Source organism: Protopterus annectens, chromosome 8.part0 (assembly GCF_019279795.1).
Source record: "Protopterus annectens isolate FY-2018-M chromosome 8.part0, PAN1.0, whole genome shotgun sequence".
Taxonomy (NCBI): Eukaryota; Metazoa; Chordata; order Ceratodontiformes; family Protopteridae; genus Protopterus; species Protopterus annectens.
Window position 1 is genome coordinate 2,475,743 of NC_056741.1, and position 26,622 is coordinate 2,502,364.

At 39.7% G+C, this 26,622-nt stretch overlaps 1 protein-coding gene across 2 annotated transcripts in view; it reads right to left on the bottom strand.

Annotated features, from left to right (window-relative positions):
- The window catches only part of TAPBPL (TAP binding protein like), a 483,995-nt gene that overhangs the window by 399,547 nt on the left and 57,826 nt on the right, over positions 1-26,622 (bottom strand). Inside the window, exon 2 of one of the 2 annotated variants that reach the window (XM_044079557.1) lies at positions 22,843-23,094. The exons of the other annotated variant lie outside the window; for it this stretch is intronic. Within the exon in view, the coding sequence (XP_043935492.1) occupies positions 22,843-23,094 (252 nt within the window). The remainder of the gene's footprint in view (positions 1-22,842; positions 23,095-26,622) is intronic. 2 annotated transcript variants of the gene reach the window in all.

Genomic DNA, 26,622 nt, shown 5'->3' on the forward strand with positions numbered 1-26,622 from the left:
AATATTAGGCTAATCTGAGGAGCTATACTATGTTAGGGTACAGGAGTGTGGTAGGAGTATTGTGTAGCAAGGTCAGGGAGGGGAGGGTGAAAAAGAACAGGTCAGTGAAAGAGACTCCGTTTAAAAGACAAAGTAAGTAAGGGATGAGGGAGGTTAGAAAGAAAGTGTATGAGGTGCAATTAGGCTAGTGGTAAGGCACCACCTTGTGGCCAGTTATTTAACTGCAATGACTGGTTCCTAAGCAAGGGGCTGATAACAGGAGGGAGAGAGAAAAGATACTATAATAAAAAATAAATAGGAATAGTTGAGCAAGATATTTAGTGAGGTTTAGCACTAGTAAGGAAGTGGGGATTAGGGGTTATTGACTGCTGGCTATCCTAGGTAGGAAGCTTACCTACATAGGAGAGTCTTTTAAGTTAGAACAAACATACAGAAACAGGACATACTTTCATTGTCTTATTGAGTTGGTTTCTCGGGGAGCTGAAGGGAGTGATCTTAGTTGGTGAACTTTCTGGTCTTCCAGGAGGGTAGTAGGCAGGTAGTTAGGTTCTTGAATGTACCAATTAACCAAGTTTCACTGTCTTATTGAGTTGGTTTCTCAGGGAGCTGAAGGGAGTGATCTTAGTTGGTGAACTTTCTGGTCTTCCAGGAGGGTAGTAGACAGGTAGGTTCTTGAATGTACCAATTAACTAAGTTTCACTGTCTTATTGAGTTGGTTTCTCAGGGAGCTGAAGGGAGTGATCTTAGTTGGTGAACTTTTTGGTCTTCCAGGAGGGTAGTAGGCATGTAGTTAGGTTACTGAATGTACCAATTAACCAAGTTTCACTGTCTTATTGAGTTGGTTTCTTGGGGAGCTGAAGGGAGTGATCTTAGCTGGTGAACTTTCTGGTCTTCCAGGAGGGTAGTAGGCAGGTAGTTAGGTTCTTGAATGTACCAATTAACCAAGTTTCAGCTTAGGTCAAGCATCTGAGACAGAAAGCACAGCAGCCAGGTAGAGAGCGGGGAAATAAACTACAATGACAAGCCAGGCAATGTATCACCTGCTCTCTCTGGCAATTAAAATGACTTAAAACAGTAAATGATGGTCCATGAATAGCATAGGAAGTACCAGCATTAACCTGTTCACCCAAAGGAGCATCACCACAAACAAATACCTTTGCAAATAGCTGAATGCAAATCCAAAGCATAAAGCACTAAGTTAACCTGGGACATAATTACTGAGTCCCATTTCAGTAGATTACAAATCACTGACACTAATTTACTGCAAACATGTTTCACTATAAACTATTTGCATAGATCATATTTCATAGACAACTTCATTAGAGCAAATGTATCTTAAAAAAGCTGTTTCTTGTGGGAGGGGGGTAAACTGGGAAGTCTCCCTGCACCAACCACCTACTTATTTAAAATATACTCATTGCATGAGTGCAGAACCATGGAGAGAAGAGAAAAACAGACACATCCTGAATCTCTACTGGTGCTCAAACACAAACCACATCAAACAGAGATTGTCTATAGAGTTCTATAGTTTTCTATGAGCTTAATGCAGTTTCAATCAAATCATACTTCACTCACCTCCTTCGACCAAAGTCACACCTCACAAGCCTCTCCAACCTCTTACTCCACTCCTTTCATTTGTTTTTCCCACTACCTCAATATATCCATTCTCTCTACAAACCTTCACTCTATCTCTTTCCTCTCTGCTCACCTCTGCTACCTAATGATACGATACCCTGTACTCTTCTTATAATCTCTTATTCTCTCCACCCTTACCTCCTTCTATAACACTAATAAAAACACCCTCTCGCTAAGACATCACTCAGTTTCCTCTCACTAACTTTAATCATGTAATCTCTAATATACCTTTTAAACATCTTATTAGAATTGTCTCAGGTCTTATTTATCTTGTACTAATCTATCTAACAAATAATACAACTAAGAATTTTTGCTCACATATTTTCTCCAGCTCATGTTATTGTTTTTCATTGTACTCAACAATGAAATTTGAAACATATGTTTTATGTTTTTCTCACTACATTTTTCATTCCTATGTTTTGTAGTATTACACGATACTTTGCGATATAAAATATCTATAACTGATTTTTAAAGATTGTGATTTTGGAGTTTTTCTCCCTATGGTTCTGCTGAAAATGAACACTTTTTGGCCCAGTCGGACTTTCCCAGTAAACAAATGTCAAATAAATAAAATAAATAAATTAATTTTCAATTAATTTTTATCAGTGGCTTGTGATTCAATAAAAACAGATTCAGTGACACTCATTGCTACCACGGGCATATACCAAGCATGTCAAAATGTATACTGTTTAAAATAATTTATTTACAATGCGCAGTGCAATGTAGCATAATTTCTTTTAAAACAGTGCATATGTTATGATTCATAGTTATTATATTCTTTATTAAATAGCTTTTCTTGGAGTACTTAGCTATTATTTTTAAGTTTGCAATTTTCAGGAGATTTTTTTTTGTGATGAATATATACATACACACACACACACACACACACACACACACACACATATATATATATATATATATATATATATGTGTGTGTGTGTGTGTATTTATCTAGATACATATATATATATATATATATATATATATATATATCTGTGTGTGTGCATATCTATATATATATATATATATATATATATATATATATATATATATATATATATACATACATACACAAATAGAACTTCAATGAACTAGAAGAAAGGCACACAGACACTGAACGGATATTAACCTTTCATTCTTGTTAAGATGTAAGAACTTCCTCAGAATAGAGTAAACTGCAATAATCATTAGTTTAAATATGTACAATTCCAGACAGTAGCCAATAAACATAAAAAAACAAACAAACATATATTTTATATTTATGAATGGCATTTCACAGAAAGCTAACCATATAAAACCAAACGTATAACCCCCCCACCTCCCACCCCCCCAAGCATATATACTAACTCCAGGATTGCACAACAGTGGGGAAAAGGGCATATACATCTTATTTGCCCAACAGTAAAATGAATTTTCAGTGATTTGAACTTTCAGCGATTTGGTGTAAGTATTTTGAAATTCAGTGAAATGAGTTTTCAGTGAATCAAAGCAGAGCTATATATATATATATATATATATATATATATATATATATATATATACACATGTACAAGAGTTTAGTACAAAGAATAAACACTGGTTAACATACACAGAATGTAGGATATTGACCACAAATGTGAGATGTCTCAAAGTTGTATATAGAATGCACTTTTGAGAATGGGGACTATGATCCTGAGGCTGACATTCAATTCCAAAAATTATGCTTGTGCTGCTGAATGTAGCAATCAATCCTACAAAATGAGAGCCCAACACGCCAATTTGTCTGTATCCTCCTTCCCTTCCCTTTCAGACTCTGAGAAGTCAGAGCAAACATGTTTTGTATGTAAGAACTCCCAAAAAGGTACTGCGTTAATGAAGTTTAAACAGTGCACACTCATGGCAAAACAAGACATATACCCTGCAGTCAGTTTCCTTGGCAATGTTTTCTTTTCTTTTTTTGTTTTTTTGCTTTGTATTGCCTTGGCGTAAAATTTTGCCACATCATATATGCAGAAAACTACAGAAATTCATACCGGATCGGTCGAGGCCCAGGTTAACAACGACCGCCACCTGTACTGTTGGCCAACAGGGTGCTGGCGGAAATTGGGCTACTGTTGGCCAGAGGAGAAGAGGAAGAAGGCATGCCCGAAGGCAGGTAAAGGCTAGGACTGTGATAGTGAGGGTCGGAACTTTGAATGTTGGCAGTATGACTGGAATAGGGAGGGGGTTAGCTGATATGATGAACCAAAGGACGGTTGGTATATTGTGTGTGCAAGAGACCAGATGGAAGGGGAGCAAGGCTAGGTGTATTGGAGGCAGTTTCAAATTGTTTTATCATGGTGTGGATGGGAGGAGAAATGGCGTAGGCATTATCCTGAAGGAACAGTATGCTAAGAGTGTTTTGGAGGTGAAAAGAGTGTCGGATAGAGTGATGTTTATGAAGCTGGAAATTGATGGTGTAATGATGAATGTTGTTAGTGCATATGCTCCACAAGTTGGGTGTGCAATGGATGAGAAAGAAAAATTTTGGAGTGAGTTGGATGAAGTGGTGATGACTGTACCCAAGAGTGAGAGACTGGTGATTGGAGCAGATTTCAATGGGCATGTTGGTGAAGGGAACAGAGGGGATGAGGAAGTGATGGGTAGGTATGGTGTTAAGCAAAGGAATGCAGAAGGTCAAATGGTAGTGGATTATGTGAAAAGGATGGACATGGCGGTGATGAATACGTATTTTAACAAGAGGGAGGAGCATAGGGTGACATACAAGAGTGGAGGAAGATGCACACAGGTGGATTATATCTTATGTAGAAGGGCCAATCTGAAGGAGATTGGAGACTGTAAAGTGGTGGCAGGGGAAAGTGTAGTTAGGCAGCATAGGATGATGGTTTGTAGGATGACATTGGTGATCAAGAAGAGGAGGATGAGTGTGAGGGCAGCACCAAGGATAAAATGGTGGAAATTGAAAAAGGGTAATTGTGAGATGATGTTCAGGGAAGAGTTAAGACAGGCACTGGGTGGCAGTGAAGAGTTACCGAATAGCTGGGTAACTACAGCAGAGCTAGTAAGAGAGATGGCTAGAAGGATGCTTGGTATGACATCTGGAAAGAGGAAGGAGGACAAGGAGACCTGGTGGTGGAATGAAGAAGTACAGGAGAGTATACAGAGAAAGAGGTTGGCAAAGAAGAAGTGGGATTGTCAAAGAGATGAAGAAAGTAGACAAGAGTATAAGGAGATGAGTTGCATGGCAAAGAGAGAGGTGGTGAAGGCTAAGGATAAGGCGTATGAAGAGTTGTATGAAAGGTTGGACACTTAGGAGGGAGAAAAGGACCTATACCGATTGGCTAGACAGAGGGACCGAGCTAGTAAAGATGTGCAGCAGGTAAGGGTGATAAAGGATAATGAGGGAAATGTACTCACAAGTGAGGAAAGTGTGTTGAGCAGATGGAAAGAGTACTTTGAGGGGGCTGATGAATGAAGAGAATGAGAGGGAGAGAAGGTTGGATGATGTGGGGATAGTGAATCATGAAGTGCAATGGATTAGCAAGGAGGAAGTAAGGATAGCTATGAAGAGGATGAAGAATGGAAAGGCTGTTGGTCCAGATGACATACCTGTGGAAGCATGGAGGTGTTTAGGTGAAATGGCAGTGGAGTTTCTAACCAGATTGTTTAATGAAATCTTGGAAAGTGAGAGGATGCTTGAGGAATGGAGAAAAAGTGTTTTGGTACTGAGTTTTAAGAATAAGGGTGATGTGCAGAGCTGTAGTAACTACAGAGGGGTTAAATTGATCAGTCATAGCATGATGTTATGGGAAAGAGTAGTGGAAGCTAGGTTAAGAAGGGACGTGATGATTAGTGATCAGCAGTATGGTTTCATGCCGGGAAAGAGCACTAGAGATGCAATGTTTGCTCTGAGAGGGTAGATGGAGAAGTACAGAGAAGGTCAGAAGAGTTGCATTGTGCTTTTGTAGACTTAGAGGAAGAATATGACAGGGTGCCTAGAGAGGAGTTTTGGTATTGTATGAGGAAGTCGGGAGTGTCAGAGAAGTAGGATTGTCAAAGAGATGAAGAAAGTAGACAAGAGTATAAGGAGATGAGGTGCATGGCAAAGAGAGAGGTGGCGAAGGCTAAGGATAAGGCGTATGAAGAGTTGTATGAACGGCTGGACACTTAGGGTAGTGTGACAGCTGTGAGGTCTGCAGTGGGAGTGACAGATGCATCTAAGGTGGAGATGGGATTACATCAAGGATCAGCTCTGAGCCCTTTCTTATTTGCAGTGGTGATGGACAGGTTGACAGACGAGATCAGACAGGAGTCCCCTTGGACTATGATGTTTGCAGATGATATTGTGATCTGTAGTGAGAGTAGGGAACAGGTGGAGGAGACCCTGGAGAGATGGAGATATGCTCTAGAGAGAAGAGGAATGAAGGTCAGCAGGACTAAGACAGAATATATGTGTGTGAATGAGAGGGAGGATAGAGGGATGGTGAGGATGCAAGAAGTACAGGTGGTGAAGGTGGATGAGTTTATACACTTGGGATCAATAGTTCAGAGTAATGGTGAGTGTGTGAAGATGAGAGTACAGGCGGGATGGAGTGGGCGGAGAAGAGTGTCAGGAGTGATTTGTGACAGACAAGTACCAGTAAGAGTGAAAGGGAAGGTCTACAAGAGGGTAGTGAGACCAGCTATCTAATATGGGTTGGAGACAGTGGCACTGACAAAAAGGCAGGAGTTAGAGCTGGATGTGGCAGAGTTAAAGATGTTAAGATTTGCACTGGGTGTGACAAGGGTGGACAGGATTAGGAATAAGTATATTAGAGGGTCAGCCCAGGTTGGAAGGTTTGGAGACAAAGCCAGAGAGGCAAAATTACATTGGTTTGGACATGTTCTGAGGAGGGATGCTGAGTATATTGGGAAAAAAGATACTAAGGATGAAGCTACCAGGTAACAGGAAAAGAGGAAGACCTAAAATAAGGTTTATGGATGTGGTGAGAGAGGACATGCAGGTGGTTAGTGTGACAGAGTAAGATGCAGAGGACAGGAAGGAATCAAAACAAATGATCCGCTGTGGCGACCCCTAACGGGAACAGCCGAAAGAAGATGATGAGTGTTGGTAAATACCTCTGCTCTTTCTTGCATGTATGGGGAGTAGTATTGCATTGTTAGTTATGTTTATTCCTCACTTGCAAGTGTTGTTTCACTTTCCTTTGTAATCTCAAGAACTGAGCTGATGCACAACATTTTGTTTAGACTACACATGTATTTCTAAGTGACAATAAGGTTTACTTTGATAAATGGGAAACTTTTTACTCCCTTTCAAATAATACTTCTAAAGGTCATTCCTTATTTTTTTTCTTTATTCTATTTATATAATTTCTTTTCTTCTTCCTCAAAACTCCTCCTTCAATTATTCTTTCAGAATGTATTTTTGCTTATTATATGTCATTGTTCCTTCTTCCATTGCCCCCATCTCTGTTTTAAGTATATTTTTAAACATTTCTTTATACACCATTGTCAGACATCCATAAAATGGCTTCATTGTCATATGATCTTTCATTTTTAGGACATTCCATTCCTGCATTTTTGTTAGTCTTTTAAACCTTTTCCTTCTTTGATTATATTTTCGTGTTCTGTTATTACTGCCCATAAAGCTATATGATATAAAAATTTTGCTTCTGTTATTCCATCTGTTACTTTTTGCATGTCATCTGAAAATAATATATAAACAATCTCTGTTTTAAGAAACCCCCTCTTATAAGTATATTCTCTCCGTTTAGCTATTCTTAACCTACCATTGTTTGCTACTTCTCTCATCATTTTTTATATCTTGTGATATTTTCTTTTTCTCTGCCACCATCATAACAGACATATTTATTACCACATAACTTTAAATTACCTCAAACAAATGTTTTTAATTTACATTTGTATATGCATACGCTACTAATATTCTAAATATCTCATATCCCTTTCGTACACCACATGTTAAAACTCTTCCTGCCACCTCCACTCTTATGTCAAAAATGTTGATCTCTTCACTTTTTTGATAAAAGTGTAACAGCTGAACACCACACCACTTTTTCCCTCATTAGCTCAAATGCTAACCTTTGCCCTTTTATCTATACACCTTATATCAAACAGATTACCTCATGCTGTTCGCATCCAGTGATGCTACTTATGTATTACTCTTCTTCCTTTTTGCATCTTTTTTTTGGTTCAGCTTTTTGCTTTCCTTTCTCGTTCTCATCCTCGCTCTATTAAAGACTCATAGTTCACATCTGCCTCTTATTCTTCCTCTGTTTGTAATGTTCCAAACATGTTTTCATCTTCGTAAGTTTTTCTTCTTCATTTATTAGTTTCTGGACTTTGTCTGGTGCATTTTTTCTATCTTTCACCTTGTATTTCCTCACTACCCGTCACGTGTCATCATTCCTTTCTAGCCTGTCCAGTGTAAGTACGTACTCTTCCCCTCTTTTTCCTCACTTTCTCTTTCTTAATAAATCAGTGGACAATGAAATCAGACATGCTTCTCACTTCCAGATTTCCTACAACATGGTATACAATTTTCTCTGGAATGCCCAAACACTCACATGGTCCACAACTTCTTTTTGTACAATTACATATGATTCATCCCCACAGAAAAAAAAATATTCCATCCATCGCCGGTACTTAACTTACAATTTTACTGCATTTAGTACATGCCTTGACTTTTTATTTTCTGCTTTTATAGTACAAAAAATATAAACCACCCATAAATATTAGTTTTAGTTTTAGCTTTAAGTAACATTTACACATGTGTGTTATTAATGCTTCTGTTCTCTGAACATAGCTGCCATTTTTAAAATGAACTGCTGCTCCAAGGTCTGTCTACATGTATAACTTCCCTTACTTGAACAGCTGTTAATTTGTCTTCCTATTTTTACACTACTTTCTCTTGAACTGCATATAACCTCTAGACATACTACTGAATGGTGTTGTTTGTTATTTAGCATCTACTGCCCAGTGTAATGTGTCTAGATTATAGGCAATCTGTTATTGCACCACTGTTTATGCTATTTTGAAATCACTTATGGATTGCATTGCTTTTTGAACTGCATTTAAATGTCTTTTGGTATACTGTTGCACAGATGTCTCCCCTACATATTTTCTCCTGCTAATCAGTACTTTTACCTAGGCCTCACGTGCATGCTACCCACTCACCTGTAACAGCCCCATGCTCCAACCTACACATCCCACACACTCCCATACTTAAACTCCCCCCTTCTTACATACACAAATTCCTTCCAGCCTTCACTCTCTAGGTTTAATAGTGCCTCAATCTCTCTCTCTCCTTTTATTATAGATTTGGACTGATTCCCTACACAAGATCTCTTGTCTGCCCTGCTGGAAACTATCTGAACCCAGGACCCAATTTTGAAGATCGCCTCCCTCTATTTGTTTTGGATATAATTCCTGAGAGTATATCCTATTAATGCTTCTCTTTATGTACCTTACAAACACTGTTTTTGTATTCCATGTTTTATTCCCCTGGTAGCTGCCTCCCCCACATCATCGGGTTGCTCCCTAGTTCTCCATCTTCTACCTGCTCTGCTGTTCTCCCCCTGCCTTTAACAAGAAACTCTTGCTCTTAGAGCCCCTATTTCTCTATGCTCCTAATCACTACCTACCTCTTTCCTTAGCCTGCCATTTCTACACTAATTTATCCTGCTGACCTCTGCTACTGTTTTTTATCCCTGCGGCTATTCCTGCTCCCTGCAATCTATCCTGTTTCAGTCTCTCTCCCCTGTGCCTGCTTTCTATTCTCCTCTTCCAGACACCCCTGGCTCCTCTTACACTTCACCTACAAGCTCTCCTGATACTTTTTCTTGCATTCTGCAGCTCCTGCTGGTGTGCCCCATTCTGTTTGCTACACTCACTTTGCTCCCCTACTCTACCCCCATTCCCACCCACCCCATGCCAATTACATTTATACTATTCTGTTCCTCCCCTTCCTGTCCATATCAGCCATCCACAATCCACTTCCTGTCTATCTCTAATCCCTCCCATTCCTCACATTATCTAACCACTAACACCTCTCCTTCCTGCTCACATTTCCCACCTCTTACACCATCACTACTTAGTTTACTTCCTCCGCACACAATCTGTTTTTAAATTCATAATCCCTCTTACACTCAAAACCTAACTTAACATGCTACTTCTATTCTTCTCGTTACTAATCCTAACTCTACTCGCAAATCTAACCTGCTATCACATAGACCTTTCCCAACGTTTTCTATACTCTCCTACCACATCTGCCATCAAACCTTTCTCTCCTTCCCAACCCATCTTAATCTCCCCATCTCTCTTCAACCTCACCTTTCACTGCTATCACAAATTCATTATACTTGACATCTACCCCATCTCCTATAAACCCAATGCTAAACTCCACCACCAGATTTTCTCAGTAAAACATCCTACCCACAGACCCCAGCAACTTAGTACTCACTGGTGACATTCACCCTAATCCAGGTCTACCCTCCCATATCCATAACCCTACATCCACAAACAGCCCCTCCACCCCCATATCATCCCACCACCCACTCCCTGCTCAACCTCCCTTAAATTAAACCTCACAGCACAAACACCTTTCTATCTATGCACTGAATATACGTAGCCTCACCAACAAAATGACTTAGCTACTTGCCTGGATAGCTCAAAACCCCCCACATATCCTAGCCCTATCTGAAACTTGGCTAAAACCACACATAACTAACAAAGAAATACTGCCACCTGGTTACAACATCTACCGCTCTGACAGACTCAACAAAAAGGGTGGTGGTGTTGGCATTCTCCATTCAAACAGCCTTAACCTCTCCACCATCACCACACCTACTCCTGATTTCCACCCAGCTGAACTCATCATCCTCAACTGCGATCTAAACCCCCATAAGACATTTTTCATTGCCTCCATTTATATTCCCCCTGGAAATAATATTCCAATCCTAGAATCTATCCTATCTTGGTTCTCTCACAACATACCCTACGAAACTATCATCTTAGGTGACATTAACATAGACTGGTCCAAACTTTCCACTAACTTCCAACAGATCTGCATCAACCTCTACGGATTCCACCAACTGATAACATCCCCTACTTACCTACACATTAACACCTCTTCCATTTCAGCTATCGACTGGATTCTCACTAACTCTCCCAAGCTTTACCACAATCCTACTACCTTACCAAACTTTGAGTGACCATCTTCCTACTAGCATACTATGCCACTCTTCAAAGGCAATCAAACCGCACTCTTATAGAGACTGTCATAACTTACATAACTTTAATACTACCCAATTCAACTCTATCCTCTCTAATATCAACTGGTCCATCCTTAAACAACTGCCTCTGAATGACACTGTTCACAAATTTAATAGCATATTCCTTGATATTCTCAACTTCCTAGCTCCTATAAGACATATTAGAATTAAATCTAAAGTTGCCCCCTGGCTCTCTAAAGAAACTAAATCACTCATGCAAAACCATGACAATACTTGGAAAGCCTGGACTAAGACTAAACAACCTTTCCTTCTTCTCAAATACAAAGAACTTTGGAATCTTGTAAAAAGATATGTCTGTAAGGACAAAAAAATCATATTATAACTCTCCCCAGAATAACTGTAAAACAAATCCACAGACATTCTGGTCCACCTTAAAGAAAATCCTCAATCTCAGGTCCCCCTCAAACCTCTCTCCTTACCCAAACAATAGTCCTGTAGAAACTGCTACCCTTTTCAATAGACACTTCATTGAAACTTTCCAGAAACTTACTCCCTCAAACTACAACTCAAACATCACCTATATCCCTCCCAAGCTTCTAAACAGTAATCTCTTCTCCTTAAAACCAGTCCCAACTTCATATATAAAATCACTCCTTCTGAAGCTAAAACCTTGCTCCCACTCCTCTGACAACCTACCACCCACTTTCCTCAAATTAGCTGCTGAATCCATTGCTTATCCAGTATTTATCTTAATTAATAAATCTATCAAGGAATCTACAGTGCCAGATATTTGGAATTCCTTCTTCACTACCCCATTGCATAAAGGGGGAAACTCAACAGACCCATCAAACTTCGTCCAATTGCAGTCCTCTCTCCTCTCTCCAAACTCATGGAAAAATGTGTACACTCTAAACTCCTAAACTATCTCCTCCAACATAACCTCCTCACACCCTCCCAACATGGGTTTCGCCCTAACCACAGCACCTCTGCAGCTCTCCTGTAATTTATGCACACAATAGCCGAAGCTCAAGACAAAGACCTCCTAGTATCCAGCCTCTTCCTTAACCTCTCAAAAGCCTTCGACACTGTCTCTCACGCTTTACTTCTGACTAAACTTTCCAACCTCAGTCTAGCTCCCTCCACCCTAACCTTCTCTAGTTATCTGTCTGACAGACAGCAATCTGTTTGTTGGCTCTCCTCTTGCTCACCCTACCTCTCTGTAACTACTGGGGTGCCTCAGGGCTCCATCTTGGGACCCCTCCTCTTCAACATCTTTACAAATGAACTATATACCTCCTGCAAATAATCGGTACTAGTCCAATATGCTGATGATTCAATGCTCATCTGCTCTTCCAACAATATCTCTGACCTTCACACATTCACCCAGGACACCTTTCTATCTGTGGAAAAATGGCTAGCTGAAAATCTACTTTATCCTAAACCCTAAGAAAACCAAACTTCTGTTAATCTTCCCCCGGACACTCTCTCAAATAAAGTCTAACTTTCTTATCTCATCCTCCAGTAACACCAAAATACAACCTGACTCCCACACAAAACTTATAGGAGCCATCATTGATGACAAATTTAAATTTAACGTACACATTCTACAAAGTTTAAAGAAAACTCACCAAAAGCTAGGTATGCTCTACCGACACTGTAGATTCCTGACCTATGATGCCAAACTGTCCCTATCACAGGCTGTTCTTTTCCCCTCCCTTCTCTATGCCACCCCTATACTAACTACTATTCAAACAACTACCCTGTCAAACTCCAACAAACTCACCACAAAATAGCAAGGTTTACCACAAACTCCCCACACAACTGACTACAATGACTAGAACTCCCACAACAACTTCTTCTACCTCAGTTACAAATTATCCACTCCATACTGTATAAACCATCAACCTGCCCTTTCCTGGCCTCCTTGGTTTCCACCTACACACCAACTCGCACACATCATACCGCTAACCAACAACTTCTCGACATCTACCAACCAAAAAAAATCTATTGGTAGATTACTTTATAAATCCACCCTATCCCAGGCATGGAATAACCTCCCATCCCAATTACGCTCCATTACACACTCTTTACAATTTAAGAAAGAACTCAAACTTCACTTTATGAGGATGAAAAGTTGTACTTGCCATGACCCTACCTAACCCCAGTTCTACTCTGTAGTACACATTCCACTATAATATATATAAATTTTTCTTTTGAAATTCTGAATTTAAGTGAACTTGTAGTGTTTTGCCAATTTAATTGATTGTTTTTAAATCATACACTATACTATTATGCATGTTTTTAATTGTACACTAAACTGTTATGTATACTTGATCTGTACATAATTGGAGCTTTTCTCCTCGGGTCTCCACTGAAAATGGGCTCCTGGCCCAGTTGGATCAACCCAGTTAACATCTGTCAATAAATAAATAAATAAATAAAATATAGACTGAGAAACTTTGTAGATCAAACAACTTCCTCACAAGTTCAAAGACAAAACCAGCCAACATGTGGTAGAATTCAATGTCTTTAATGTTAAGCACCTTTGTCCTGTTTCTGTATGAACTTCATTATGGTCATTTGATCTTTGTGCATATGTAAATCCAGAAGGAAGGTACAGCTCAAAACCACAAGTCAAGCACAGAATGCCAAATAGGAATGTATTTAGCATACCACCACTTTATTCAAACGCTTTTGTCATAAAACAGACTTCCTTCAGAACATGAAACAAAGAGCATCAGCAAGGAATACTATTTAAACAATTCCCAAGCAATTAATTGGTCAGGAATTAACAAGTTAATTGATAACAAAAGACATAATTTCCCCTATTCACTGTGCAATAAAACATTCTTAAAGAAAACTCAACCATTAAAACCAAGTACATACACTTTAAAATAATTCATATATGCATGTAATAATATATATGTGTATACATATATCCATAAATATACCTAAGTCAATCTGTTAGCCACAACATCCAAGATGTTAAAAACAATACACAAATTTTAATCTTAGTAAAGAACTAATGGACAGCCTGTCATTAAGCCCAGGTAGTTGACAGGCATTCATCCTGATTTTCCACTTTAACTCTAAAAATTCAAGGTTCTCATCAAATGCCCCCCCCCCCCCGAGTACCCAGATCAATATGATCTATTGCTCCAAATTTAAAAGTGTGTGTAGGGAACATCTTGATATGCTTGTATAGTGCATTCCTCTCATTATGCTGTTTGATGTCATATAAATGCTGATAGATTCTCTGTTTGATAGCTCTCTTGGTTTTACCTATATATAAACCATTGCATAGGTCACATAATGCGATGTAAACTATTCCCTTGGAGTAACAATAATACTTTTTATGAGGCAAGATGGGCCCAAAACATTTACGTGCCATTATGCCATTGCCATTGATACTGTGCACATCTCCCACATTTACAATTACCAAAATCACATAATTTTTTGCTATGCATTCATAGATTCATAGATTAGTATGAGGCTAACTCCCCTTGCGGTAGCCACGAAGTGTAAACAAACCAAAACTCAAAGAACACACTGGAAAGGGCTGGCAAGAAAGCATGTAATCAAACGATAAATCCAACTCCTTTATTTTGTAAAAGTAAGCGCTTTCATCTCCTAGTTAAATGTTACAAGAGACTTCATCAGGGAAAACAAGTTAAAACAATAGCCATTTAAATATAAAAAAGATAGCAATAGTAACAACCCCCAGATTAACTTGTTTTGTCTGATGAAGTCTCCTGCAACATTTAACTAGGAAACAAAAGCGCTTACTTTTATAAAATAAAGGAGTTGGATTTATAGTTTGGTTACCTGCTCTTTTGCCAGCCCTTTCCAGTGTGTTCTTTAACTCCCCTTGTGAGTCATTTTCTTTAAGCCTAGCCAGTTACTCCATGTGAGAATCAAACTCTCCACCTTGAGTCAGTAAGGTAAACAGCTTAAACATTATACCAACCTCAAAACCAAAAATATTTATAGTCCACGGGATTGTAGGATACACAGTTAGACTTTTCTGACTACACACACACACACACACACACACACACACACACACACACACACACACACACACACATCAGTTGACTGCAATAAGATTAGAACTCCAACCTAAGTACACCAGCTAGAAAACTTAGTACTTAACACAAGCACCATAGCACAAGTCAAAGATACAGTCTAGAAAATCATTAAGAAACCTAGCACAAATTCCTGTTTGCCACAAAGCATTTCTGGTTAAATAACTTGTTCAAGGTTGGAGCAGAGTCAAACAAATGCTTAAGGGAATCAAACCCTGTACTATAGAAAAGTGTTAATTTATAGATCACAGCCCTAATTCTCTTTGCTAATTGCCAGTCTTAGGTCAAGCATTTATTTTATTTTTAAATATTCAGTTATCCTTTTGTTGACTGGATTTGTGTCACTAGGCTAGTAACTTTTTTTTCAGGGGAGATCCAAGTTGGTATTTAGGTGAAATTTTGGCCATGGCATTGGTAACATCTCCTGTCTTTTTGATAGGAGCCACAGAATCTTTTACATCCACCTGAGATGACACCAACTCAGGCATTTAAAGTGTATTATAGATTCATAGGTAGGTACTAGACTTTTGCCCCAAAGCCTATGTAAGCCTAGCCAGCAAGGTTCCATAGCATATGCCACCAAAGAAAGTTATTTTCCTATGCCACTGTCCAGCAGAGACAAAGAAGGTGTATTTCCTATTTCCCATCCACTCGTCAAGATTTTTCTTGAAGAGTGCTAATGAAGAACTTTGCTTGACATAGATGGGTAACTTGTTCCAGAGTATAGGAAGTCTCTGGGACAGGAATCTATTCCTCCAGTGTGTCCTGTTTGTTGTGGTGACAAGGTTTAGGTCCCTAGAGCGTGTAGCTCAGAGGGATTGGGATTTCTTTAGGTGTAGCATGTCCAACAGCTCTGGGTTTGACATAGCTTTATATGTTAGGTAGAGATCACCTTTTAAAATTTCAAGTTTTTAAGAGACTAAGGGGAATTAGAACATGTCTTTTAATTGTGTGGACTACCTAATGAAATACAAGAAGCTATCAGGTGCAAAGCTTTCTAGTTACTACACATCTCTCACTAGGCTGACAGACCCCCTCCCATCTGTGACACCATATCCTCCATCATTGTTTGAATTACAGAATCATGTCTTGCCAGATAATGAGGGAGTTTTGTGAAGCAGGTGTGTTTCTACTGTATTTTCTAGAATGTTCAGTAATCCCACCATATTCTTTTGCATATTGAAGAGGGAGGACAGTCTAATATTATTCAATTCACCATGAGCAGTCATCACATCATAATTACCCTTAGTCCTAGCTGATTTATCTTTCATTTTATCCCACACAGGCATGAAGCTATCACAACTCCTTGCAAAATCTAGTAAGGTATATTGTGTATTTTACACTCAAAGGAGTCACTAATTATTAGGATGCTTTTGGAGTTGCCTGCTCACTTTTCTGCTTTGTGGGGTGTTAAGCTGGGCTTGGTTCAGTTTTAACCTAAGATATTTAGCTATTATAGACATTCTCTTCTGCTGTGTTATGGTGACTGTGTATGTCTGATGCACTATCATCATTTGATGATCTATGTTACATATTACATGTACAAGATATAAGAATGGGGAATAAACTGGGACCAGTCTTGGTTGAGTGTTGAGATGAGATGGGGACCAGTACTGTTCAGGGACATGATGACAAGGATTCAGTTTTGTTTGGTGAAGACGGTTGTGACTGGAAGAGTCCTGCCTAGAGAATGAGGAGTGAGGTAGGACCGCTCCTGACTTAAGGATGGCAGATGACCTGAAAGCACCTTTTCTAAATGGGAGGTGAGGTGACCTGGAATAATGCCCCAAGTGCAGAATAAAAAGCCCACTCCTCACCTACCCTCTCCTCCTACCACCCAGCACTACAACTTGTGAGAGATGCACTTACATAACCAAACTGGAAGCAAAGCTCTCTCCACCCAAGATTGTGCTAGACAGTCAAGAGGAAAAGGTTAACACCCGCACTACATCTCAAGCAACACATAGCCCTTCTAAACCCACACCACCAACACCCACACATAGCAACATTAAATCCACATATGCAGAGGCCCTTAACTGTAACCTTCCCAAGCAACAAGGACCTCCGAAGTTGAAATGCAAAAAAAACACCAATCACAACCAAAGTGTCACATAGCTCACAACACCAGTGTGCCACCCAGTAACAGCCCCTAAGGCTAGACAACGTACCTAACACTTTAGTCATGGGTGACTCTGTAGTCAGGCACACTGATGTCCCACTCACCAGGCTGAACAAGAAGAAAATTACAGTCAGCTGCCTGTCAGGCGCCAGCATCCACCACATTACGCATGCCTCAAGTCACTCCACAACAAGTACAAATATGACTCTGTCATTGTCCATGTTGGAGTGAATAACTTGAGACATACCTCCCTGGACTATATGAAAAGAGACATGAATAGCTCTTGGATCATGTGGCCCAGGCAGGTATGACCCTAGCCCTGAGTGGCATCCTGCCTTTGCCCAGAATGATACCACAATATAAGGACAAAATGACTGCCTTCAACAATTGGCTAAGCTTTTGGTGTCATTCAAAGGGGATCTAGTATCTGTCTGCCTGGGACGACATGATCGACAGACCATGAAGCTTTGCCAGAGATGTTCTGCAACTGTCGCCCCTGGGATTCAGGTTACTGGCTAAGGCTCTTGCCACCGCTATAGTGCCATTTTAGGCAAAGTTCAAAGGACAAAATCATTACCATAACAGGTACAAGTATGCAAATTATGAAGGTAATGCTACTCAGTGCTAGAAGTCTAAACCTCAAAATGCACTCTCTCGAGGCACTCTTAAAAATGGAGAACATTGATATCTGTGCAGTAACTGAGACCTGGTTCAAGGCTCCAGAGAGCACCACTACAATACCAGGCTACAACTCTTACCACACTTTTTGGCCACCAAACCAGGACCGAAAAACTAAAGGTGGAAGACTGTCCATATTCACCAAGGATATTCACACCACCAGGCTAGTTGCCCAACACAATGTGTCTGAAATTCTCCAGGTGTAACTAACACTGGGTAAGACTGCAATCCAAATTGCAGCTAGCTACAGATCCCCCACCATGCCCCAAGATTCTCACTACACCTTTCTAAGCATACTGGAAAATATTAAGATACAACCAAACACCCTAATACTGGGTGATTTCAACTACCCTGCCATTAACTGGGAAAACTACTCATGTACCAACACCTTTGCCCAACGGTTCTTGGAATTCATAAATTCCAACTCCCTGGATCAACTAATCCATAGTCCCACCAGGGGCTCCGATATCCTAGACCTGGTCATTACCAACATTGGAAATCAATGATCCACACTTATGGTCACCACCTCATTGGTCAGGTCTGACTATAAGCTACTTACCCTTAAAATCCACATCCCACCCCTATCCCCCAGTAATGAAACCTCCATAAAAAACTTCTGCAAAGCCAACTTCATGCTACTTAAGTCAGAAGTGACAAACTTCATGACACCCATGCAGACGGGAAATGAAAGTTTGACTGCTGAATCCTACACTAAGGCACTGTATGAGCACATCCACTCATGCATGAATTGTGCCATCCCAAATAGAACCAAGATGCTCTCCTCCAAAAAAAAGGAAGCCAATCTGGTGGTCCCCTGCCATAAACAAATTTTACAACAAAAGGAAGAAACTGTTGCAGAAAAGAGGAAAACCCCAGCATGCAAAAAACTCCCTTACCAGCCTCAGTAAGAAGCTGAGATCCCTCATAAAATCCTCTAAAGCTAGTTATGAAAATAAAATTGCCATAGATTCCAAAGACAACTACAATGCATTATATAACTATGTCAAGAATCTAAATGTCATTGCTCAGATCTGGTCTGAGCTACAACAGATTGGCATTAAATATACTGATCCCAAGGATATTGCCAATATCCTGGCAGATCAATTCAGTGCCAACTTCACCCCCTAAACGGCCCATCTTAATACCAGAAGATTGTCAGATTCCGGTAATAATGGCCACACAGGTAAAAACGCACTCTCCAAAGCTAAGAATACAGCATCCATGGGACCAGATGACATCCTGGGCTGTGTATTACATGAACTACAAAATGAACTGGCACTTCACCTAAGTGTCATGTTTAATCATAGCCTCACCTCAGGCTTCATGCCCACTGAATGGTGCACAGCTACAGTTATCTGACTCCACAAGGGGGAATCCACCTTGCATCCCAGGAACTACCGCCCCATCAGTCGGACAAGCCTGATCTGCAAAGCCATGGAAAGTATTATCATGGAACTTATAAACAAAGACATTGGCAACCTTCAAACACTGGACTCCACCCAGTTTGGATTCCTGAAGGGCCGATCTTGTCTCCTGAACCTGAATGAGTTCTTCGAATTAGTCTATAGACTAGTGGACGAGGGTAAGGTGGTCCACGCAGCCTATCTGGACCTCAACAAGGCCTTTGACACCATCCCCCACTCTGGAATCATAGATAGACTTACTAAGCTGGGCATTAATCCCTACATCACTCGATGGGTTGTCAACTGGCTTACTGACAGAATCCACACTGTAAACGTAGCCGACTCCAAATCCAACTCCAGACAAGGGACAAGTGGAGTACCTCAGGGATCAGTCCTGGGACCACTCTTGTTTGGCATGTACTTCTCTGAAGTACAGGCCAACACTAAGGGACTCTGGCTAACAAAGTTCGCAGATGACTACAAACTGGGAGCCATTATTGAATCCCCAAATTATGTGGATATTCTACAAAAGGGCCTACAGAAACAGATGCTTGGTGCCAGAGCCATGGGCTCAAGCTCAATGCCAAGAAATGTATGGTTATCCCCTTTGAGAAAAAAACATGTACCCATGAATTACCACATAGGTGGTAGTACACTAAACACCGAATGTGTGATAAGAGACTTAGGGACACATTTGCAACAACTGAAAAGGCTGCAGAAATACCTCACTAAAAGGATCACAGGCCTAAAGCAGACGCCCTATGCTGACTACCTTAAAAAACTCCAGCTATACTCTGTCACATATCGTCTACTCAGAGGCGATCTCTGCTTAACATACAAGGCCATGTCAAACCCAGAGCTGTTGGACGTGCTACACTTAAAGAAATCCCAATCCCTCAGAGCCACACGCTCCAAGGAACTAAACCTTGTCATCACAATAAACAAAACATGCAGGAGGGATAGGTTCTTGACACAGAGACACCCCAGACTCTGGAATAGACTGCCCATACATGTCAAGCAGAGCACCTCTTTGGCCTTCTTCAAAAGGAACCTTGACGATTAGATGGAAGAAAGGAAATTCACCCCGGGGATCACGTCAGTCGCCTTGCTAGACAGGGGTCCAGGGAAGTAAATAGTGTGGGAAGAAATAGCCAAGGAATTGTTATGACTAGGCTTGTACAGGCCCTAGGGTCAATAGCCTAGTACCAACCTATGAACCTATGACCCTATGAACCTCACCTCTCACTTCACTTCACATAGTTCTAGGCATTCTTAATGACAGTGACATACAAATCAGTTGTATCTTTCATAAATTATCTGCTTGAAGCAATGGATTTGCACATACTGAGGACAAAGATTGGCTTATGAATATTCACTAACTCCATTGCCTAATGAATATTCATAAAACAATATACCTGGTTGAAAGTGAACCACAGTAGCATGTAGTAAAGCGATATTTCATGACATATTAAAATGTAACAAATGTGTAGGTATAAAGGGAAACAGTTCAATAATGAAGTATTGCAAATTGCTTCACCTATCTACCAAATACACATCTTTTGCTACACAGACTTTGAACAGCACTCAGTCAGTAGCCACTCTTCTCAACCATTCAGTACAAAAACCATGGAGAAATCAAAACTAATGAGGGACAAATGTGCAAAATCAGGTACAGATATTAAATATTTAAATAACATACTTCAAAAGTTCCTAGAACAACAGATTGTGTATTAGTATACATTTTCTGAAGGATGACAAATCTGAAATTCAAATATCTGCCATTATTTAACGACTGCAGTTCTCAACAATTTGTGAAAAAACTCACAAATTTTACAAGGCATAGACAAACTTGTTTGAGGCCAAATCAGAGACACACTGTCCAATCAGTGACTGCTGAGAGTTATGCCAATAATAAACATCCGATGCTTAGAACTGCAGAATTGCAAGTGGAAGACCTACAAGACAGACAAAGACTATTGGCTAACAGACTTATAGCCGTCTCTGTTATTCATTACATCATGTCGATCTTTCTGTATCATGACACACGAAGCAGTGCATGTTGTTTTCAGTAGAATGATACACACATTTTCAGAAAATAAAGGCTACCAGATAAATCTTGTTGCCCCTTTCCCAGCCCTTACCAGCATGTATGTGGTATTTTTTTCATTAAAAGCATACTGCTAGGCATTGCTGTGGTTCTAATCTGAAGGTTAAGGAGGCGATATAAACAATAAACATATTAGTTACGAACTAGACTACAAACAAATCATGCATGATCTTCTTCTTTCGGCTTTTCCCACTTAGGGGTCAGCATAGTGGATTACCTGTCTGCTCATGATTGGCAGTGGAGTTTTACGGTGTCGAGTTTCCAGCCCGCACCAAACCTTCCACTGAAGGCACACACATGCACACACTCACGCCTAGGGCCAATTTATTTATTTATTTTATTTTACATTTGTTTACCGGGAAAGTCTGACTGGACACAGGTCCATTTTCAGTGGAGGCCCAGGGAGAAAAGCTCCACAATACAATACAGTACATAAGAGAAAAAAAATAGAGCATACTTATAGCAAACATACACAATATGTTAGAGATTAACAATTCTTATAGTTGACAACTTAAAACAGCATTTGTATTATTTTTATAGATATAAGTTTTGTCAAGTAAATAGCAATGGGTTCACAAGCTTTCAGGGGAACTGTTTATATTTAGCTATATACAGAAACATTCTCTTAGTTTGGGTTAGCCTGATGAGTGGCATGAACATAGCCAGTCACTTAAATAGTGTTTTTTCAGGAGTTTTTTGAAATGAATAAAGGAGGTGGTAGAAGTTATTTGGCTTGGTAGAGTGTTCCAGGTTTTAGCAATGATGCTGGCAAAGAGGGATTTACTGGCATAATTTCTATGTTGGATGACAGTTATGAGGTTCTGAGTATCCAATCCATCTACAGCATGTCTTTAAGATGTGGGAGGAAACCAGAGCACCCAGAGGAAACCCACGCAACCACAGGGAGGGCATGCAGACTCCAAACAGAAGGCACCCCAGCTGAGGATTGAACCAGAGAACCTCAGGTAACAATGCTGTGAGGTAACAATGTTAACCGCTGTACCACCATGGCCACCCACAAGCAAGTCATGCATGATATGTTATTTTTAATACAAGCACAATGCCAGGCAATCTTATGAGTTGATGAGACTTGTTTAATGACTGTGCATTAGCTGCCTTCTGCATTGTTTAACTAATAGACATTCAATAAATATGCGTGACACATTAGAAGGGGTGTGAAAAAATCTGCTGTGCGTAGAATTTGGATGGGGGGTTGCTATTATGTATCCAGGTAAATAGAGCTCTACACTGTTGATGGAACAAATATAAGTCCTTGTCTGAATGGGAAATGAGCTGGGATCAGTCTTCACTAAAGTACAGGGGATGAAGTGACATATAGGTGGATTACAGCACTGAGAAAGATGGAGGCTAGGTCAATGGTCAAAATGTATGAAGTGGCTAGTGACAGAAAATGTGAATAAGGAATCTTGTCTTCATAAAAATCGATCTTCAATGAAGGACTGAAAATATAAAACTACTATGCAACATTTGAACTCTCTTCAAACTGTTTTATTTTTCATGAAATGTGAATTAAATTAAAAAAAACAAAAGGAAAGGAAACTTAAAATTCAACTTAAGGTTTTACCCAGAGCTTCAAAGATCATTGTTTCATCACTTGCATCAGGTGGAGGTACATAATCTGTAAAACTATCCAGGGCCTCACTATCTGGGACATGGATGCCATGAAGTACCAGGGTGGCTGGGTCACGAGTGAATCCAGATACAAACATTCCCATGTGGCCACCTCCTTCTTCTATATAGAAACAACTCAGTACTATGTCCACAGCCCTGGTAGGTTGCACAGTGTCTGTAATATCACTTTGATCTTCTGCCTTTGCTGAGGAAGGAAAAAGAGAATATTAGTTTATGAAGGTAAAAAAGGCAGAAGCAGTGTAAGTTATGGTGATGGTACCTGGGACTACACATACCATGGGCAATGCAAACAGGAAAGAGAGAGCAGTTAATGAAAAAAGTATGGCACCCATCTCCTTATGTCGTACCACTTCATATTTATCAAAGTGCCAATAACTATGCACTGTACAAATGTTAAGACAATAAAACACACATGAAATAGCAAAATGGCAACATTTGAAAGAGACAATATTTAACTGAAGGCCATATGACATGTAATAATCCCGAACATGATATTATTTACTGGCCTGTTAACTGTAGTGGTACCTTGGTGGTTGTTTCTTAAAACATGCAATCATATGCTCTTAAACACTAAAATCAATCAAAAATCAAAATCAATCAAATGAGCAGTTTTACACTGTTGAGTCTGTACTATAGACATTGTTACACAATAATAATAACACAAAAGCAATATAACAAAAACTGCATGAAAAGTTGAAAACCTACAAATGTCTAAAAGATACTTCCCAGCAGACTATTTTTGTAAATTAATAAAAAGCTTTTAATTTATCAAAACAAGTCTGATTTTATAAATTTATTTTGGTGTTGTTTACCTCAGAAACCTGGCATTTAATTATTCACTTAACACACTATTGCAGTCTTCAAACTGCATCTCAAACTATTGGTTACACATTAGGACAGTTTCAAATCACACTTGACCCCTCAGTATAACAACTAGGATGACACTAACAATAATGAGTTTACATGCCCTTGGTTATCATGTGACATTACTTCTTGAACTTTAACCTTGAAACTATTATGATCACATTGCAGGCTGTAGAATGATAATCTTATCTCCATGGTGTTGAGGGATGGAGTCCTGAATGTGACCTAGTAAACTAAGGTTTGATTCCTGAACTTGAGGCCTGAAGATCTGGGGAGCAAGGGACAGAGCAGTAACTGCCATCTCACCTATTCCATGGGAGGAGATGGACTTTCAGTCAAGGACTAACAGTTCTTAGTGAAGATTAAGGACTGTAGTCCAGTACTGTGTGCATATGTAACAGATATTGGATGAAAGAGTGGACACATCATGCCAAAAAGCCCTTCACAGATATCAACATGGCACTGTACCAGGAAGCCATTATTTCCTTTCCACCTGTTTCATCAGCCATTATACTATGGTTTAATTGCTTGTAGGAGGTCCCTGGTCTATGAAGATTAAAGAGGCACGGAGGGACACGGCTGAATATTTGTGTTAGTCTAAACAGTGTCCCCTGCACCTTACAACAGAATAAGTTATTAGCATTACCTCTAACACGTACTTGTTTACTTGTCTTATGCTAAGTTAACTGCCTCCACTTTATTATATAAATTCACTTTTCACTAACACAAATTCCAGTTTTCAGTCAAAGCTACTGTATCTGTCTTTGAAGAAATGCTTAATCACATGACCTTTCAGCCTCTTTTGCTTTTTACTTCTCAGATGTGGCATCTTTTTCCTAGTGCAGGACATCTTCAGAAGAAAGTTACTTCAGTCCATCCAAAGTTATCTTATCCTTGTAAAATAACTGATTATTCTCTTTCAAGGTCCTATCTAGCTATCTAACCTGTCATGCAGTAAAGGAATGTGCTGGAAAGCTATGAATCAAATTGGCAGCATTACTGTGCAGTAGTCCTACATACAGTTTCCCTACTGTGTTATGTCTTTTCTAGTCAACTGCTTCCAGAACTGTTCAAAATGCCTGCAATGGGAGCTCAATACTGTCTTGCAAATGAGATTATCATAGAGGGAGTGAATTATCATTTGTCCTGGGGCACTAATTCCACTTACAGAGGGGCAGCATTACCATTTGTAGAGTGGGCAGTAAATCCATTTTTACAGTGTAAGTGTTACCATTTGCAGCCAGTTGAGAACTACATGAACATCTCATCATATCATATACAGATTATATAGGTGAAGTCTCCTCTTGGACTCTCCTGGTAATGTGCATTGGTTGAATACTGGGAAGCAGAAGAAACACCAGTTCCACCCAGGAAATCGCACATTCCAAGCACTCATGAAGTGCTGAATGAAATTTTCAGGGATATTTTCATATCATTTCATGGTTCTCATAGGAGTGTCTTCCTGGACCACACTACCACTGCTCAAGCATCACTTTTGCTGCCAATGTTCACATCCCTGCAAACCTACCATACAAGGACAGATTAACATTTGGGGTATAGATTTAGTGCTGATCCAATATGGGAGTTGTTTTTTATATAAGGGTCACCAGCTCCAGGGTCACCTACTTCAGGGACCTTAACCTGGCCTGTGACATAAATAGGACCTGCTGGACAGACAGATATGTCTCTCAGAGATTGCCACACCTCTGGAATAGGCTACCAGTTCACATCAAACAAAGCCCCTCTATGACCCTGTTTAAGCATAGCCTGGATGACTGGATGGGAAACCGTAAATTCTTGCCAGGGATTTCACCTATGATCTTCTTGAGTTTAGGCAAGATCCTTTATATTGGGTTTCTCTAGAATTACATTGGGCACACATAGCTAGGCTTATAAAGACCTTCAGGTCAATAGCCCAGTTACTATATGTTTACAGTCTGCTACATATGATACTTATTTGAACATGTTAACAATATGTCTTCCCATTGACAGCATATGACATTCTGAAATACATTTTTATTCAAAGTATCATTCATGCGTCATGTGTCTAAGGGCTTTTGATTATGCATCCCTAATATCAGCAGAGGAATGTTTGCACTGCAAGACCTGCTGCGAACATATGAAGGACATAGACAAGTGTTTACCCAATCCTATTCTGTGGTTTTCTTGTTACTCTCACTATCCCATACTCCTACACTAACCCCCAGTTTTATTAACTCCTCCAGGGGACTGATTTCCCCTTGTGCATTTCTCATACCTATACAGCCTTGAAACTCCAAGATGTGATAATATTTACCAGTTTACTCCAGAACGCCTTTTTCATTTGCATTCTCTGCATTAGGTTTGTTATTCTACCCCCTCTCATTAAACAGTGGACCTCAAATGAATCTTTGACGGAACCCTAATATCCCATGTTCCCTACTCTACATTGCTACCATCCTGTTTACTTTTCTGTCTTATTGGCTAATTGGATTTTTGAAAATCTTTATATAAATGTATCATTCTATGTATCTAACATCTTTACCTATCTATATTTATTTAGCTATTCTAGCCTTCTGCACACACACACACACACACACACACACACACACACACACACACACACACACACACACACACACACACACACACACACACACACAGCACTGTTTGCACATTTTGGGAGAGTCTACAATTTTTACTGTTACCCTCTAGTCACTTACTTTGCTGGATGCGGGGAGGGCCCCAGGCTTGAATGATAACATTAGTATCGGTAGTGTTCTGAAACTAAGAGCGGCACGTTTATGAATTTATAATTTATATTTTATAAACAACATGTATACTGTCATTTGTGATCTATAGATAATAT